This window comes from Drosophila erecta, unplaced genomic scaffold (assembly GCF_003286155.1).
Source record: "Drosophila erecta strain 14021-0224.00,06,07 unplaced genomic scaffold, DereRS2 tig00000021-arrow-pilon, whole genome shotgun sequence".
NCBI classification, from domain to species: Eukaryota; Metazoa; Arthropoda; class Insecta; order Diptera; family Drosophilidae; genus Drosophila; species Drosophila erecta.
This window is the reverse complement of record NW_020825198.1, coordinates 8,884,833-8,901,389: the sequence shown is the minus strand read 5'-3', so window position 1 is coordinate 8,901,389 and position 16,557 is coordinate 8,884,833. Positions and strand designations below refer to the sequence as shown.

General features: G+C 41.7%; 1 protein-coding gene across 3 annotated transcripts; it reads left to right on the top strand.

The window, feature by feature from the left end:
* Positions 1-1,288: 1,288 nt before the first annotated feature.
* Positions 1,289-14,352, top strand: LOC6545098. Of its 3 annotated transcripts, none has more exons than XM_026977095.1 (3): positions 1,289-1,380; positions 12,822-13,082; positions 13,308-14,352. In XM_026977095.1, the coding sequence occupies exons 2-3, from the start codon at positions 12,942-12,944 to the stop codon at positions 14,082-14,084; spliced, it is 918 nt and encodes a 305-aa protein (XP_026832896.1). In that variant the 5' UTR covers positions 1,289-1,380; positions 12,822-12,941; the 3' UTR covers positions 14,085-14,352. The 3 variants fall into 3 exon arrangements, with proteins under 3 accessions (XP_026832896.1, XP_001972049.1, XP_015013257.1); XM_001972013.3 differs by lacking the exon at positions 1,289-1,380 and adding an exon at positions 5,692-6,184 and having other exon boundaries at positions 13,311-14,352; XM_015157771.2 differs by lacking the exon at positions 1,289-1,380 and adding an exon at positions 5,693-6,184.
* Positions 14,353-16,557: the final 2,205 nt, after the last annotated feature.

Genomic DNA, 16,557 nt, shown 5'->3' with positions numbered 1-16,557 from the left:
ACATTCTCACTTGGCCATGACACCTACTGCGTGGAGCAGTCGCATCCTTTTCCTTTTGAGAAATTGTCACACATTTGTTCCTTTCGAGAAATATAACTCTGGGTTTACTGGGCTCTCTCCAATTTCATATGATTTGTGCTCCCATCTTTTGTAGTTCATTAATCTTGGGCGGGTTTTCTCCACTACACTCCACACATTTCCAAGCTGGTAGCATATCGGGCAGCAAAATTGGGTCACTAAGGCAGTCGTTAGTTGGTATTGCAGGTCATTAAGCGCTTACATATGAGAAGTTTGCTTCCCTTAGGGGACTGGAACTAATTTTAGGTAATGATGAAACCCTCAGAACTACATAACTACATATAAAGCATAATATAAAGTCACGTATGGGCACTTCGGCATGTTCTCAAGATCTTCACATCAAAGTGCACTGCGTTTGAAGCTTCATTAATTATACGAAACCTATGCATCCCGCCTCTGTTACTTTGACATCCGAATAATGATTTGTAACCTCTGAGCGTTATCATCCCATTTCGAATCGGGTTTGCTTCGCTATCGTTCCGGAATAATCGCAAAAATTCGGCAAACCCCTAAGCAAACTTCGGCAGCTGTTCGCACTCTTGGGATCCTATCTCCTACCATATCTCTTGACGACCCAAAACAAAGGAAAACGGCACCTTCAGCAGCACTGCATCTATCAGAGATTTTCTGATCGCGATAACACTTCACTACTTCCGGGAGATGGGAGAGTGGAATATGGGAAAGGGGCTGTGAAAAAAGGTCTGTAACCGCAGAACGCCATATCGGAATTTTCTCTGGGCTGCTTTTCAGTTTTTCACGCTACGCTGCGAGTTTTCCAGCTCACCATTTTAATGGGCATGAAAAAGCCGAACCACTCGATACGATACGATACCATATACCATACCATACGATGCGGTCCTTTCCTATCAAGCATACACATAATAAAAAACATAGAAAACAAGGAACCCTCGTACGCCAATTACGATTTATTTGTCCGCTCTGAAGTATGGAGGTAAATAAAGGGCCTAACCCCGATCCTACCTCTATCAAAAATGCTGTGCATTAAAAACGCAACGATCTGTGGTCGCGTTCCACCTTATCGAGCACTTTCGTTGTGGTTGTGGTTGATTTCTGTGCATAAATTTGTTCGTTGCGGCTCGGAAAAACCGGGTCACACTTCGCTATCACAAACTGGCATTTTGTCACGTTTTTTATGGTGCGTTTCGGTTTCCTCCAGCATTTTTCCAGCGATTAAGTGTATCATGCATCCAAATATGCTCATTTAATGCGCACTTGGTCGTGGTCTTCGTAGTGGACTTGCTCTTGGAATCGAATCGGAATTGAAGTGGAATTCTCTTTTTAGTAATTGCCGTGCAGGAAATTAGTTATTCACATTGTGTTGTGCTTAATTTATGCATCGCTATAATTGTTTGTGCTGCTGGAAAATCGTTTTCATTGTTCGTGTGCGGGGAAAAACGAAAAGTTCTCGTTAATGTGGGCGTTATCGGAATCATTACGTAGAAGGAAAAAGAAAACAAACACTGTGGATTGGGGGAAAACTCCACATATTTGATATGTAACGAAACGTGTGAGAAATTCCCAAAATCCAGCGGGCTTTTTTATCGCAAGAAATATGATTGGGCGGTGCCGGTGGGAAAAGTAAAGTGAAAGAAACTTTGATAAATGACTGATTGATCGGGAAGCGCTAACTAAGGGAATCTCGGTTTTCCCGGGGGCAGACACTAAAACCATGTCAAACAAAATTATCGGCGAGACAAGTTAATGTCCTCTAAAAAATGAATAACGCAAGCTTACCGCCTCTTGGAGGCTAAATCAAAACAGAAATTAACAACAAAAATTATTCAAAATGCTATGCTGTCTCGCCCCAACCCCCCAAAAATGAAAACCCAAAATGATTTATGACAAGGGGGCGGGCGAAAAAAGGGGGAAAAACGAAACGAAAACCGAAACAAATAAAACGAGAACATTGAAAATCAACCAAAACGCAAAGCGCAGCAATTAAAAATCCGTTGAACTTGCCGGCAATCGTAAACCAAAACTGAAGAATACTGAAAATGGGAAAACGCAAGATCCAAAAATCCAGTGCCCCAGAGGCTTTGACAAGAGCAGAAAACAATTAAACTACGATTTAATGGTTTTCACACATAATTCTGGGGCTTGTATAAAATAAAGGATTACCAGAGAACCCAGAAACACTTCACTCGCATTTGGAGTTCCAGAATTCCAGACCACCCCTAACAAATCATTTATAAACATAATTGCTGGAGTCACTTGAGAATCGGGTTAAAGATAAAAGATAAATGTGGAAAATCTTAAAGGAAACAAAGGCGCCGCAGGCCAAATGTTCTTTTTTCAATGGGAAAGCCCCACGGAATACTTTTTTTTTTGAAAATAACGATTTGAGTGGCTTTTCCACCAAACAAATTGTTTTTCGCCGCATATCTATAACTACGTTTTTAACACTTGCCATCGACCTCCAGCAGCTCAGTGGGAAACCAGCTTGGGCTTGTCTTTTGTCAATAAATATCATTTTATTTCCTTTTATTTTCTTTACGCGCTGCGACTATAAATTAAATCAGGAAAACGCAACGACCTGAACAACAATAACAAACAGGGAACCGAGAGTTTTCTTGTAGGCCATTTATTGCTCTCAATAATGAAGCCATTACATTCCGTTGAGGGGGTGTTATTGTAGTCAATGCTTAAGTGCAAATGGCCATTAAAAACAATTTAAGGGGCGGATCACCATTCTCGGCAAAAGCATTTAGAAATATTGCAAATTACTGCAAATAATTGACAAACATTAAGTGCCGAGTGAAGTGGCGGTGGAAAGTCGAGTTGTGGAAAGGCAACAGCTGGCAAAATTTACACAACATTCACTTGGAAAAATCAAATGTTCTTGTGTGAATTCCCGACTTGAAATTGATGTTATTGTGATGACAAATCAACCTCAGAGATGGAAAAGCTTTCTATCTAATGAAACTGCAATTCACACAGGAGTTAGAAGGCGGTTTTCCCAGCTGCCAATGTCAGGGGGTTGCACTTGATTTATGTACGTACTCTTTCCTTGGGAGTCCCGAAAGTGCTTTCTCATCGATACCATACAATGGGATATTTCATTAAATGCTGCAACCGAATTCAATTTTCGCAACTGTTGCCAAAATATCAGCTTAGCTAAGTGGAAGGTCGCCGGGCTGAGGGGGTGGTGATTTGTGCAGAGCGGAAAATTTGAACATTTGTTAAAGCGACTTATTAATGTTATAATCTAATTGTGATTCCCTTTGGCCCCGGCTTTGATATCCATAAAAAATTATTTGTTCAGGAGGGTCGACAATGCGGGTAATATTTCCCGTGATCAGGGGTAAAAATATCCAAATATAGGATTAATAGTAAGCTGCCATGCGAGTCACAAAAAAGGGATTTTAGTTTTACCACTTGCATGATTTATTAAGGTAGCCTCACAGGTATTAAATGCAGCTGTCCGAAAACTCTGCAAACTTCAAAAAAAAGAAAACTGTTCCAATTAATTGGAAGCCCATCCTGATTTGGGTAGGAGCCACAAAACTCTTGACGACAGGACTTCTCCAGCCACCGATGCAAGTTTCATCCTTCATCCTTCCGAAGCGCTAATTAAGTAAACAAAAGGGGAAAACCTCTGAAGCCAAACCGGAGCAGCTCAATTAATAATAAAATGCGAAAATGGGAGCAAGCCAAGCGCAGCTAGTAAACAAGCCACAAAAAAACTTGAACTCATAATTTCCGGAGGTGCTAATAAGTTGCAAAATTATTTTCAATGAAAATGGCTGCGGGAAAATGGGAGGGCGGGCATAAAAGTTGCCAGGGCAGCCACAAAGTATAAAAAATTGACTTCAATTAAAGTGCCATAGTTGCCTGTATAAACAGCACACGGAAAAATGAAAAGCGCAAAACGAGAGAGAGCCAAAAGGATAATGATAATTACGGCCAGTCATGGCGAGGGGCTGGGAAAACCGGGGGCGGGGCTGGCGGAACTTTGGTTCCGACTGCTGAATGAGACTGCCAACTTTTTGTGTTTATTTTATGCTCGTGCACAAAAAGAACCAGAAAAGGACGATGAAAGTTTCAATGTAGTGCGGCTGATAGAGGTAAAAAAATCCATACCAGGCTGGCGGAAAATGCATCCCAAATGGGTGGCTATACGGCTATAGAGCAGCTACATACGATTACGAGGACGTTAAACAAATAAGCAAAGGGCAATGTGTAAAAACAGCACAGAGGACACAGAGGCAAATGTAGAAGCCAAATGTGGAGCGCGCTTCATTGACACACACAGTTGCACACCTCCACAGACAAGGACTCATTCAGGACACACGCCTGGGATCAAAATTATAGTAGTGCTCGCCACATCCTATCCCTTAAATGCGATAGGAAACAAACGAAATCAATTGGAGTGATTTATGAACATTTTGAATAAGTGATCTGCTTTTTCAATGCCAGGACAGCATATCATATTTTACGATTTTTCTTACGGGTGATATAAAGTTGACCACAGCTATAAGAACTCCTCCTGTCAATAAAGAAATGAAGAGTCAAACGTCTGCTGGGCTCCTGTCGCTTTTTGCTGCCACAGCCGCTCCTGATGCTGATGCTGATTCAGAATCCGAATCTGCTCCTGATTCTGCAGCTGCTTCTTTGGTGGCCAAAATGAATGACTCGCCAGCGGGCCAAGTTCCCCGCTCCGTCTTCACTTTCCGCCCCATGGAGCAGTGGCGCCACCCCCAGCAACCGAACAACCACCCAAACCACCCACTGGGGACTCAACTTGTTGAGGAGTGACAGACCCACTCACTGGCCCGCTCGTCCGCTCACCAAATCACTCACTCGCACACCGAATGAATGGAAGACTGACTGACTGACTGACTTTCCTACCCTCAAGGTTCATCGTCAGTCCGTCAGTCACTCAAACTCGCATTTCATTCCATTTCCATTTCATTCACTTTGCCCGCTGCCCAAAACAGCCTTGTCTCGTCTTTCCTTTCGCTGCTTCTTTTTGTTTCAGTGTAGTTTCCGTTGGTTGTAGTAAATTTTTCTCATTTCGCTTTTTGTTGGAGTGGTTTTCATACCCAGTATTGATAGCGCAGACGGGTATGCTGCATACGAAGAATTACGCATAAGAGGAAAGACATTTTCGAGCCTAAAGGTTTTCCAACTATATCAAATTATAATATGAACTTATTTTGAAAAACTTTAAGATGACTTTTCAGGATTCGAAAAGGCAAGCTATACATTTTGGTATGCCACTTCATGTGCTTATATATTAACAATAAAAAGCAAAAGAGATGTATTGTTTAAGCGCCTCAATGTAGGCTACATTTTACCAGGTATCTCAAAGTCGACTTGTCTCACTTTCCGGTTTCTACGTCTATTTGCGCTGTTGCTGTTTTGAGTGTTCCACTGCTCTCGTGTGTGTGTGTGTGTGAGTGCTTTGAGGACGGCAAATGAAGAAAACCAACTCACACAAGCACACCGAATGAGAGAGGCATAGAGTGAACTAGCGGTAAATGCATGAACAACGCCGGCTTGCCTGTCATGAAATTTGTATTTGTATCTCAGCGGCTGTTGCTGCCCTCGTTCCCTCCCATTCTGCCGCTCTTTCTCCTTTCACTCTCTCTCCCTGTTACACTCACCCCCGCCCGACCACCGCAACACACCGCTTCTTCCTCTTCTTCTTCTGCTTCCACGCTCTGCTCTGCGTCTCGTGCTCATTTTCCGTTGTACTTTTTCGATGCAGTCGCCCCGTGGATTTCATTCCCTCTGCGCACTTCGAACCGATCGCTCGTATCGCTCCCGGGACTCGAACTCCGAATACGAATTCGACTTCGAAACGAACCTATAACCGAAACTCAACACTCGCCGGACTTCGACTGCGATTCAAATTGCATTTACGCGCTAAGTTATTGAATTCTCTTGAAGGGCGCATAAAGTTCTTGAAATTACGACTTTAGCATATTGTGCTTGTGTTTAAAGAGCGAAGTGTAAACGAACCGTGGAATAATCATAACATCTGAGGAAAATGGGTCGCCTGTTCCAATACAATCGCTTCGGCGCCACGGATGGCATCAACAAAAACATTAGCAAAAAGGATACTCAGCAGAAGAACAAGATGGTAAGAGACTTAGGATCCCTCACTTTGAATAACTGTTATGCGTTTTAGTTTGGATTTTTGAAATCATTCTTTTATTTTATTAGTTTGAAGATGTTTAATTCATCGGTTCCAAAGACTCGCTTAATTCGAATTCATTTTCCTTTTAAGACTTTTTGGGTGCTTAAGGCAGACCAATACACAACTACGCTAAGTCAGTTTACATAAACCATCCAATTATAACTGAGTCATAGACTTTTTAGCATAGACAAGCAGCCACATTAAAAATATTTTTAAATCCTTCAAGTTTCATGAGAAAGTTCTTCCGTATCCCCAATACATCTCCATAAATATCCATGCCCTTGATGACTCAAGCTGATCTGGTCTCTGTAGAATATAAGAATCTATGCACATTTCACACACCCCACACACCATCGAAATTACCACTTTGGGCAACCCACGCACACTTAGCACTATCTACAGTGAACTCCCCAACACGTCGACCAGTGGAGGGGCGAAAACGGGGCATGGCCGTATTCAAAACACGAACGACAACAATTAAAATGATTTAGTGCCACAGATACCACGAACAACAACACGGCCACACCAAACCAAATACAACAAGAACAATGAAAGCGCAGCATAATAAACTCGACTGTCGACGTAAATCAGTGGAACACTAAATCACATAGGGCCAAATAAATATGATTTGCATAAAAACTAAATCAAAGTATATATGCAAACAGAGGGCGTTCGAAGGGGGCGGCGATAGTAAGCGACCTAAGCCGAGCGTAAATCTGAATTCAAATAAATCAAATTGTAAATGCAGCCTGATTTCTGGCGATAAGTAGAGCAAACAACAACGAAGCCCGATTCGGGAATTGAAATCAAAACATATGTTGGCCCCATAAAGATAGTGATTGATTCGATTTGACAAAATGCATTTCTATATGCAAACATAGCGCATATGTTATTTGTTTTTGATTCGAGATAAGCGCTAACTAGGCTTTACCGTCTAGCCGCGATGTCCCAAAGGCGATAGGCCTTATAGCGATAGCTTAATTAAGACAAACTGCCTTTCCAGCTACCTGAATGCAAAGTCAACTTTTCTTCCAGACCGCAGCTACTTTGCTTCACTAATCTCCTTATTTGACTTGGCATCCGTAGATGCTGCACACACTCACAGATAAACAGATACACAGATACAATGGCATTTATAACAATGCTCCGACATCTGAGCAGCATTTATCAAAATATTTGTTTAAAAGAACCACGACGAGCGAGCCGAGAGAAAAGTTTGTAATTTTAAACTGAATGACAGTTTGCGTTTTGCCTCCGCCTCTGCCTGCTTTTATGCCGACCTTTGCATTTTTCATCCAGTCATTTTTCACTGGAATTGACACCCATCGCCTTCTGTATCTCGTCTCTTTGGATTCTCTTTGTTTTGATCTATGAAAATCCATCTTCTTCGGTCTCGCATTCAATTTTAGGTGTAGGTGTTGGTTGTTTTGGCTCCCAAAAGGATTGTCTTTTGAAACGGGAAGTCTGGGTGTGGCCGCAACGGGAGTTGTTTTACCAAGAAGACTCGAGGCCCACAAAAGACTACTTCAAGCTGAAAGTGCAAGAATGCGTCCTCTTACATCCCTTAGATCTCCGAGTATAAATCGCTCGACACCTCCCCGAAAGCCCCACCGCATCCGTTATCAAAATCTATTACCAGACACACTCTGTTTACAGAGCCAACTGGCTGTGCTGACAAACGATTTCAATTAGCCGGTTCGCAACAGATAAAAGACATCTCGCCTATCGCGGGTCAAAGATACAAAACGGAATGGTCACGAGCTGCAGAACCGACAAATTCATATATCGCGAGGGACCAGAACTAATAAAATTGTCACACAACTGTCGGTTCTGTCGGAATCCATTGACCATATGCTGTCTGGTTGGAGGGAACTACAACCATATTGCTAGATTAAAATCGGAGACAATTAAGTCGGAGATGATAAAATCGACTTTGTAGCAGTTTTATTAAAGTGAACTGCGCTCGAGGGGCTTACTCTGCCCAAGGGTTTATGAAGAGGAGATTATTCCACGGATAAGTATTTGATTACATTTCATTAGGCAGGCACTTTTTAATTAATTAATGAAAGGGAAACTTTTTCAAACTCATTTCATATTCTGCTTCAAGCGTAACAAACATTTATCAGAGCAGTAACATGACCCATCTGCATCTGATATGATTAAAAAAGCTCAGGGAATGTGAAAAATATTTAAATAGCAGAAAAGCACCATCTATCACACAATTAATAATATACGGAAAGACATTTGATAAATTCAAATTATAATTTTAGCCTAATGATGTTTAATAATTTGTTGTAAAATATTCATCATTAGTTATACTTTCCTAACTAATACGGGCATGCAAATACCACAGTTTGTGTTTGGAAAATTCAAAAATCAGTTTCCGCATAAACCTTCCTGAACAGACAATGGATTCAAGCGATTCGTGCTGGGGAAACCAGGCCGAAAGCATTTTCCTCCTCGTGTGGCTTATGATGCCATGCTCTGGTGCCTTCAACGCCCTGCCTAAGTGGATTTCCTCGAGTGTAGAGATGCCGTGATGGGCCTCATAATTCTCGATGAGATGCAGCTAAAATTAAATCAACTGCTGGCGACGATTAGCAGCAATGAGCTGAGGCATTCAAATTCTAAGGCATTTTAATGCACTTTTCCCGAACAACTCGGCTCTGGCCGCCCTTTCAAGGGCAGTGATTAATGTTTATTGGGATGCTCGTGTTCTACACATGTATTTACATGGAGACTCTTTGATTTTTCGGGGGACCCTGGAGAGAGTACGCTAAGGATAGAAAATTAATTGCACCGCTTTTAAGTGCATTTAATTAGGAATTTCCAAGCAGACGCCTTGTTCACAATGCCCCAAGATTTATTGGGGGAAACTGCAATCTGCAGGCTGCACAAATTGATGAGCATAATTAAATAGCCGGCGACTGCATTCGACTTGCATGCAATGTAATTTATGCTCCATATTTTGCCCAACTACCGAATGGCCCCGTCGCTTTGAGTAAACAACAATTTCACTTATTTTCATGCCGTCTGCCGCCTCGACCATCAACTGTCTGCATTGTTATTTTTACGCTCGACTCAATATAAATTTTCGCCCCTCTTCGTTTTGTTCGCCACATGCCACGCCATGAAAATGTAATGCAAATATGCAAAAAAGCTTTCAACGGTATCCGAGCTGCCCAACCCTCAATATCTCTTCTTTTTCAGCTCCTAGCCCTGTTCCCCCGCCCAAACTCCTCTGGCTACAAATAGTTTTTGGTTTTGGCTTAGTCTGGCCATCAGCCCGCAACAGAGAACGGAGTACTCAGTACTGAGTACTGAGTACCGAGCACCGAGAAGCTAGCCAACATCATCGTTATCACCAGCCCGTTGTCCGTATTTGAGTTTCATATGGCTTCCCACCAAGGATTTGTGTGCATTAGACGACTAGACTCGGGAAAACTATTTGCAAGCCCAGTTACTAGACTTTCCACACACAAGAGCCGACGTATTGGAGTGGTAGAAAAAGTTGTCAGAGTCTCTAATTAAATTGTTCACCATCTCTCAAAGTGATAAAGTCCAAGGGTTCATTGCCTGCTCCTCAAAAAATGTAAAAAACTTGAGATTCATCTCTTGAACAACCCACGCACCAGAGAAGAAACCCCAAAGCGATGTGCCCATAAAACGCAATTAAAATTTCAACAATTTTCATTTGCATTTAATAAACCCATCAAAACGGTTTTTAAACACGCATAAAACAAACGGTTGAAAAGAAACAACTTAATTCGATTCACATTTCAATAAATTTTTATGTGACCCAATTTTTTACACCTCTAAAAATGCCACAGGAAAATGAAACAAAGGGAGGCCCATAAAAAAGCCAATGCCACACGCCACATGTGTCTAAACAAAGGATTTTCCAGCCAAAGGCAAGCTAATTGTAATAAAAAATTTACAAAACATACCAAAAAGCTGAAACTATAAACATTTTTCCTGGCATATAAAACTAAATTAGTGAGAAAATCATTTTACGAGCCCCAAAAACGAACTCGTTTAACCAACTAAAAGAAAAGCCAACTCACTCAAAAACCGAATTTTTTCGTTCATAGTGGCAGTTGGGGGAGAAATGTGTGCGGGACGTGTTTTAAAAAATGTCATAAACTACTCGTAAGTCCATGTATCTCTGACATTTTGAAAGCCCCGACACGTGTGTCCGTGCTGGGATCACTTTGAGTTTCTTTTGGTGTGGCATAAAACTGTCAAATTAGCTGGAACTAAGAGCGAGATGACTACAAAATATTCCGAAACGCACGACTAATGGCCCGCAGTCAAATGAAATATTACTAATTTCGATAGCAAAATGTCTTAAGGAATTTTAAAAAAATTCATTGATACAGTTGGTGCCACATTTTTTGAGTGGGTGGTGTATTTAGGGGGTGGCAACTGAATGGGAGGAGTTTTGTTTTGGCGGCACAGCTGCTTTGGCAATTGCCCAATTTGTGAGCGGATAAGTAGCCGGTTAGTCGGTTATTGCGGTTGCAATTTAAAAGCCACCAGTTTGCCAGTGGAAACCACTTCCGAAGGTGGAAAATTGTGGGCTGCTCGAGTGGTAGGGTGGTTTTTGTTTTTCAAGACCCTTCAGCAGCTGCTTGATTTTCCAGAGCGAGCTCAAAAATTCAGGCATATGTCGGTGGGACCTCAAGTGGCGCACAAAGGAAACATTTCAATAAATTCATCGACTCACTCCGGGCACTTCAACTAATTTCTGTACCCCCTCTATCTAAATGCACAATAAATGAAAATTTAACAACTGTTTTTATAAGACCTTAAGGGAGAAGACCAAGGGTCCTCTACCTACCTTCTTGTCCGTCAGCTGTCGAAGGTGCCTCGATTCGGTTACCTGAGTTTTATTGTAACACATTTTGATTACGAAAATATGCTAACACCTCGCTGGCCAAACAAAAGAGCTCTTTGGCCAAGAATGGAATGGAAAGCCGGCCCGGGGCGCTGTTTCATCATCAATTAGAGCTCAACCTTTCCGCAGGGCAGGATCGGAATATAAAACCAATTGGGTCGGGGGGATAGACCTATGATTATTGCATTAGCACGAACACCATCAAAGATGAACAGGGCCAGCACGCCAACACCTTTGAGCCACTACTGTGTGCTGGATTTTATTTCGATCCCAATTTTCTTTGGGCTCTATTATCATTGAAATTACCGCACTGTTCCCTTTTCTTTGGCTTGACTCGGACTGGCCTTGCATAAATTAAAACTCATGTAGCTGGCAAGAATCGTAGCCATTAAACGCTTGTTGGCCCATTGTGTTTGATTTAAGCCGATAAAAGGTACACTTTTGAGGCATTTCACGCCGCTTTTACCCCACAGTCGAAAAAAACAACTTTCAACAGATTTATGCGCTGCGTGGCCACATCAAAGAAAACTCTTTTGGCCATGGCTCGTTGGCCAGGAATTAATGGTCAACTGGCCAAGACGTAGCAACAGTTTTTGGGGGGCCTCTTCATGTTTGTTCACATACAAACAAGATATTGGAAATGCAAATCAATGGGGATGGCCTGCAACGGAAGTTCTATGTCTGCACTTCCTTTGTTTGCGTTCCCAAACCACTAATTTATTGAATGTGTTGAATTATAAAGCCCCCAGCTACTCCCAATCGAATTCAATTTCGTAATCCCACTTCGAACTCTACCTGGTCGTCGGATTTCCATTGTGTCCTGCTCTCCTTTTCAATCGATTGCTCATTATTTTGCCATTTTTCCTTCGAGTGTGTGTGCGTGCTGAAGGGTGCAATGAATTTTCGGTTCACAATGCACAAAACGAGGGGTGAATCTGAAGGGAGTAGAGTGCTATTGCACTTAGAATTACGGGAAAAGTAAAGACGAGGTGGTGGCATCCAAATCCATAATCATTGTTCCGATTCAATCGACATTCTAAGCCATCTTCAAACTCAGATTTTCATTAAGCTTATTTACCAGGAGTTGAGATATACATATTTGGTCTAAATACCCACCTCTTAACTGCTTAGAAATCAAAGCGTTTCCCATTTGCCACAAACAAACACCGACTGAAGTGTTGAATGGTCCCACGTAAAGGTGAGAATTATTTTAACATTTTTAAAGCGAAAGTAGGTGTCGAAAAAAAGGACCCACTAGCAACCCTCCGCAAGAGCTGCATATGAATATTTTATAAACGGAATGAAAGGCAAATACGAGCAGGGAAAACAACGGACTGGCAAATTGTACAACAATGAACAAGTAGAGCAAGCGCATTACAAGGATATCACAGCAGCAGTGACCCAAAAGCATTAGCAAAGCAGTCATGGGGTTTTGAGAAGGGAATGGGAACGAAAATAGGACTGAGAATGGGATTGGCCCAACAAAGGCAAAAGCAGAACAAAGCCAGGATAATGGGATGGCAGTGTGTGTTATCTGCGTGGTTGTTGCACAAGAGCGTACTTCGAGTGAAATAGGAAACCCCGATGTAGATAAGATTTATAGCGACAGTCCAAACGCTTTTTCTACAAATTTCCTGACCAAAACTAACAAAAAAATCCGTCTTGTTTGTTCTCGCCCGACAGCTACGCAATGCCATCAAATGTCCTGGCTATTCGGACATCTATGGTCAGTACAATAAGAACTCGTCCTTCCAGAAGTGCGAAGAATGGAGCAACAAGCTGCAATTTCCAGCCGCCGGAGAAATGGATAAACAAGAACCGATCCAGAGTCGCACGCACAAGGTCTACGACAGCATGAAGAGTTTTCTGCAGCGAAAACTCTTCGCGCAACCCTCGCAAAAGGAGCAGATCTTGAACGAAGAACCCACGAGCGACTATGATGAGGTGTGTATAGTATAAACTTATGATCTATTAAGAACTAGTCTGCAATTAAGAAAGTAGGAATCCCTTTTTTGATGTGGGACCTATGTAAATTAGCATTTTGACATGTGGAACCATTTTGGGCTAATATTGTGGTTAACCCAAAAAGGTTTGCATAAGTGATAGCATGACTTTAGGAACCCTTTCTTTTGAATGGTAATTTAATTGGTTTTTTCTCCTCTTTCTTAGCAGGACCTTCTCGACTCCTCGTACCACGCCGACGCGGAAGAAGAGGAGGAGGAACGCGATGCTGACTGCAGCTGCAGCTCCACCGGCAGTAGCACCACCAGCAGCAGCCCCACCACGCCCAAACGCTCGCCCCAAAAGTCCCTGCTGTCCCTCAACTGCTGGCAGAGCAGTCAGCCGAGCAGTGACTCCAATCCCGAAGAGGAGGAGGACGCAGAAGAGGACTCCGACGCAGGCATCTCCGATTGCTGTCAACTTTTAGCTGAGAATTCGCCCAACACCATGAGCAAACGCCGCCGAGCCGCTCCACTCTTCACCAAATACATCAGCGCCAACCAGAACTCCGACGATGATGAGGACGAGGAGCCGGAGCTGCTGGCGTGTCCCTGGTACCAGCCCAGGATCACGGCAAAGGCAGCTTTGGAGCACCTGCAGCAGGCCACACCTGGCAGCTTTCTCCTGCGACGCAGTACTCCGCGGCATTTCGAACTGGTCCTGCGTCTCGAGAGGAGCAACAAGGTGAAGACCTATCCCGTGCAGTCCACCCGGAACCAGATGTACCGCCTGAAGGGAGCCAAGAAGCAGTTCACCAGCCTGAAAGCCCTGATCACGCACCATTCCGTGATGGCCGAACAACTGCCATTAGTGCTGGATATGCCCAGGGAGCGTCATGTGGTGAAGCCCTCATCAGTGCGCTATGCAGATGACTTCGAGCCGCTGGAGTCCCTGCAGCTACTGGGCATCCTGAGGAGTCTGCAGGCCAAGAGCATCGAGATATAGAAAATAATTATTAAACGGGGTTTCATGGGGCGGGCCAAATAATATCGAACTGCAAAGGGAACGATAGGTGAAAGTAATTAGGAATTTGTTTTGTTCTTTGCATAAGTACATGTGATATAGTTTACGGAATTGCGGGCTGAGCAACCCTCGAACTTAGTTAGGACTACCAACTAATTGAAATATTTTGTATCCGACATAGGGATAAGTTTTCTATTGTGAAAGTGTAATATGAATAAAAATCAAACAATGGCATTCAGCAAAAACGCAACCCTCGAGTTTAATGTATCCACGCCCCGGCAATCGATGGGCTTCCTGTTCTTCCCCGTCCACCAGGAACCCTCCTCCATGGATGAGGGTTGGCCAGAGAACGCTTCACTTACATGTGATTAGCGATTCGAGTGGCTCTCATTAATTTTTCAAGTGCGGCTCATGGAGCTCTCGACGCAATTCAACCGGCAACATGTTGCTGGCAACATTTTGGTGGCATGAATAATTAGAGCCACTATATTAGCTACAACATTCATGGGGATTCCCTTGTGCACTGCAAGGTGTCGACGTCGCACGCAACTGAATAACTTATGTGCACTTTCAGGGGCATTATCCTGATTTTTACCTGACACTAACCATCAGCACGAAAAAATGTTTGATTGTTGCAATGGATTGAATAATATTTCTTCACACTCTTAAAAACGACTTTCGCAATTATTCGACATTTTCGATGGGAATTTTCATCATAACTTTCATAAAAATGTTCAAAAAGATGAACGAATATCAGTTCTGTGCAGCTAATTACCAATGCTAACCATCCCTATCACTTTTTGACGGATTTGGGAAAATCATTATTTTTGTGGTTTTTTGCGTTTTTTGTAAGGGGTAACATCATCAAAATTTGCAAAAAATGGCAAAAAAATGGAATTCCCATTTTTGGACACAGTTCGATTGGAAATTTAAATACGAGTTCAACGAGGTATGGCATTCCATATTCAGACAATTATTTTTAAAGAAGTGGCTAAAAAACGGATTATTTTATGTCGGAAAATCCGAAAAACGACTTTGGCAAATATTCGATATTTTCGATGGGAATTTTCATCATAACTTTCATAAAAATTATCAAAAAGATGAACGAATATCAGTTCTGTGCAGCTAATTACCAATGCTAACCATCCCTATCACTTTTTGACGGATTTGGGAAGATCATTATTTTTGTGGTTTTTTGCGTTTTTTGTAAGGGGTAACATCATCAAAATTTGCAAAAAATGGCAAAAAAATTGAATTCCCATTTTTGGACACAGTTCGATTGGAAATTTAAATACGAATTCAACGAGGTATGGCATTTCATATTCAGACAATTATTTTTAAAGTAGTGGCTAAAAAACGGATTTTTTTATGTCGGAAAATCGGAAAAACGACTTTCGCAATTATTCGATATTTTCGATGGGAATTTTCGTCATAACTTTCATAAAAATGTTCAAAAAGATGAACGAATATCAGTTCTGTGCAGCTAATTACCAATGCTAACCATCCCTATCACTTTTTGACGGATTTGGGAAAATCATTATTTTTGTGGTTTTTTGCGTTTTTTGTAAGGGGTAACATCACCAAAATTTGCAAAAAATGGCAAAAAAATTGAATTCCCATTTTTGGACGCAGTTCGATTGGAAATTTAAATACGAGTTCAACGAGGTATGGCATTCCATATTCAGACAATTATTTTGAAAGTAGTGGCTAAAAAACGGATTATTTTATGTCGGAAAATCGGAAAAACGACTTTCGCAATTATTCGATATTTTCGATGGGAATTTTCATCATAACTTTCATAAAAATGTTCAAAAAGATGAACGAATATCAGTTCTGTGCAGCTAATTACCAATGCTAACCATCCCTATCACTTTTTGACGGATTTGGGAAAATCATTATTTTTGTGGTTTTTTGCGTTTTTTGTAAGGGGTAACATCATCAAAATTTGCAAAAAATGGCAAAAAAATGGAATTCCCATTTTTGGACACAGTTCGATTGGAAATTTAAATACGAGTTCAACGAGGTATGGCATTTCATATTCAGACAATTATTTTGAAAGTAGTGGCTAAAAAACGGATTATTTTATGTCGGAAAATCGGAAAAACGACTTTCGCAATTATTCGATATTTTCGATGGGAATTTTCATCATAACTTTCATAAAAATGTTCAAAAAGATGAACGAATATCAGTTCTGTGCAGCTAATTACCAATGCTAACCATCCCTATCACTTTTTGACGGATTTGGGAAAATCATTATTTTTGTGGTTTTTAGCGTTTTTTGTAAGGGGTAACATCATCAAAATTTGCAAAAAATGGCAAAAAAATGGAATTCCCATTTTTGGACACAGTTCGATTGGAAATTTAAATACGAGTTCAACGAGGTATGGCATTCCATATTCAGACAATTATTTTTAAAGAAGTGGCTAAAAAACGGATTATTTTATGTCGGAAAATC

Bases quoted from the DNA above. Each gene is read 5' to 3' on its own strand.
- LOC6545098 (XM_015157771.2), top strand. From the start codon at position 6,092: ATGGGTCGCCTGTTCCAATACAATCGCTTCGGCGCCACGGATGGCATC. The intron at 6,185-12,821 runs GTAAGAGACTTA...CTCGCCCGACAG, and splicing joins CTCAGCAGAAGAACAAGATG to CTACGCAATGCCATCAAATG. The intron at 13,083-13,307 runs GTGTGTATAGTA...CCTCTTTCTTAG, and splicing joins CCACGAGCGACTATGATGAG to CAGGACCTTCTCGACTCCTC.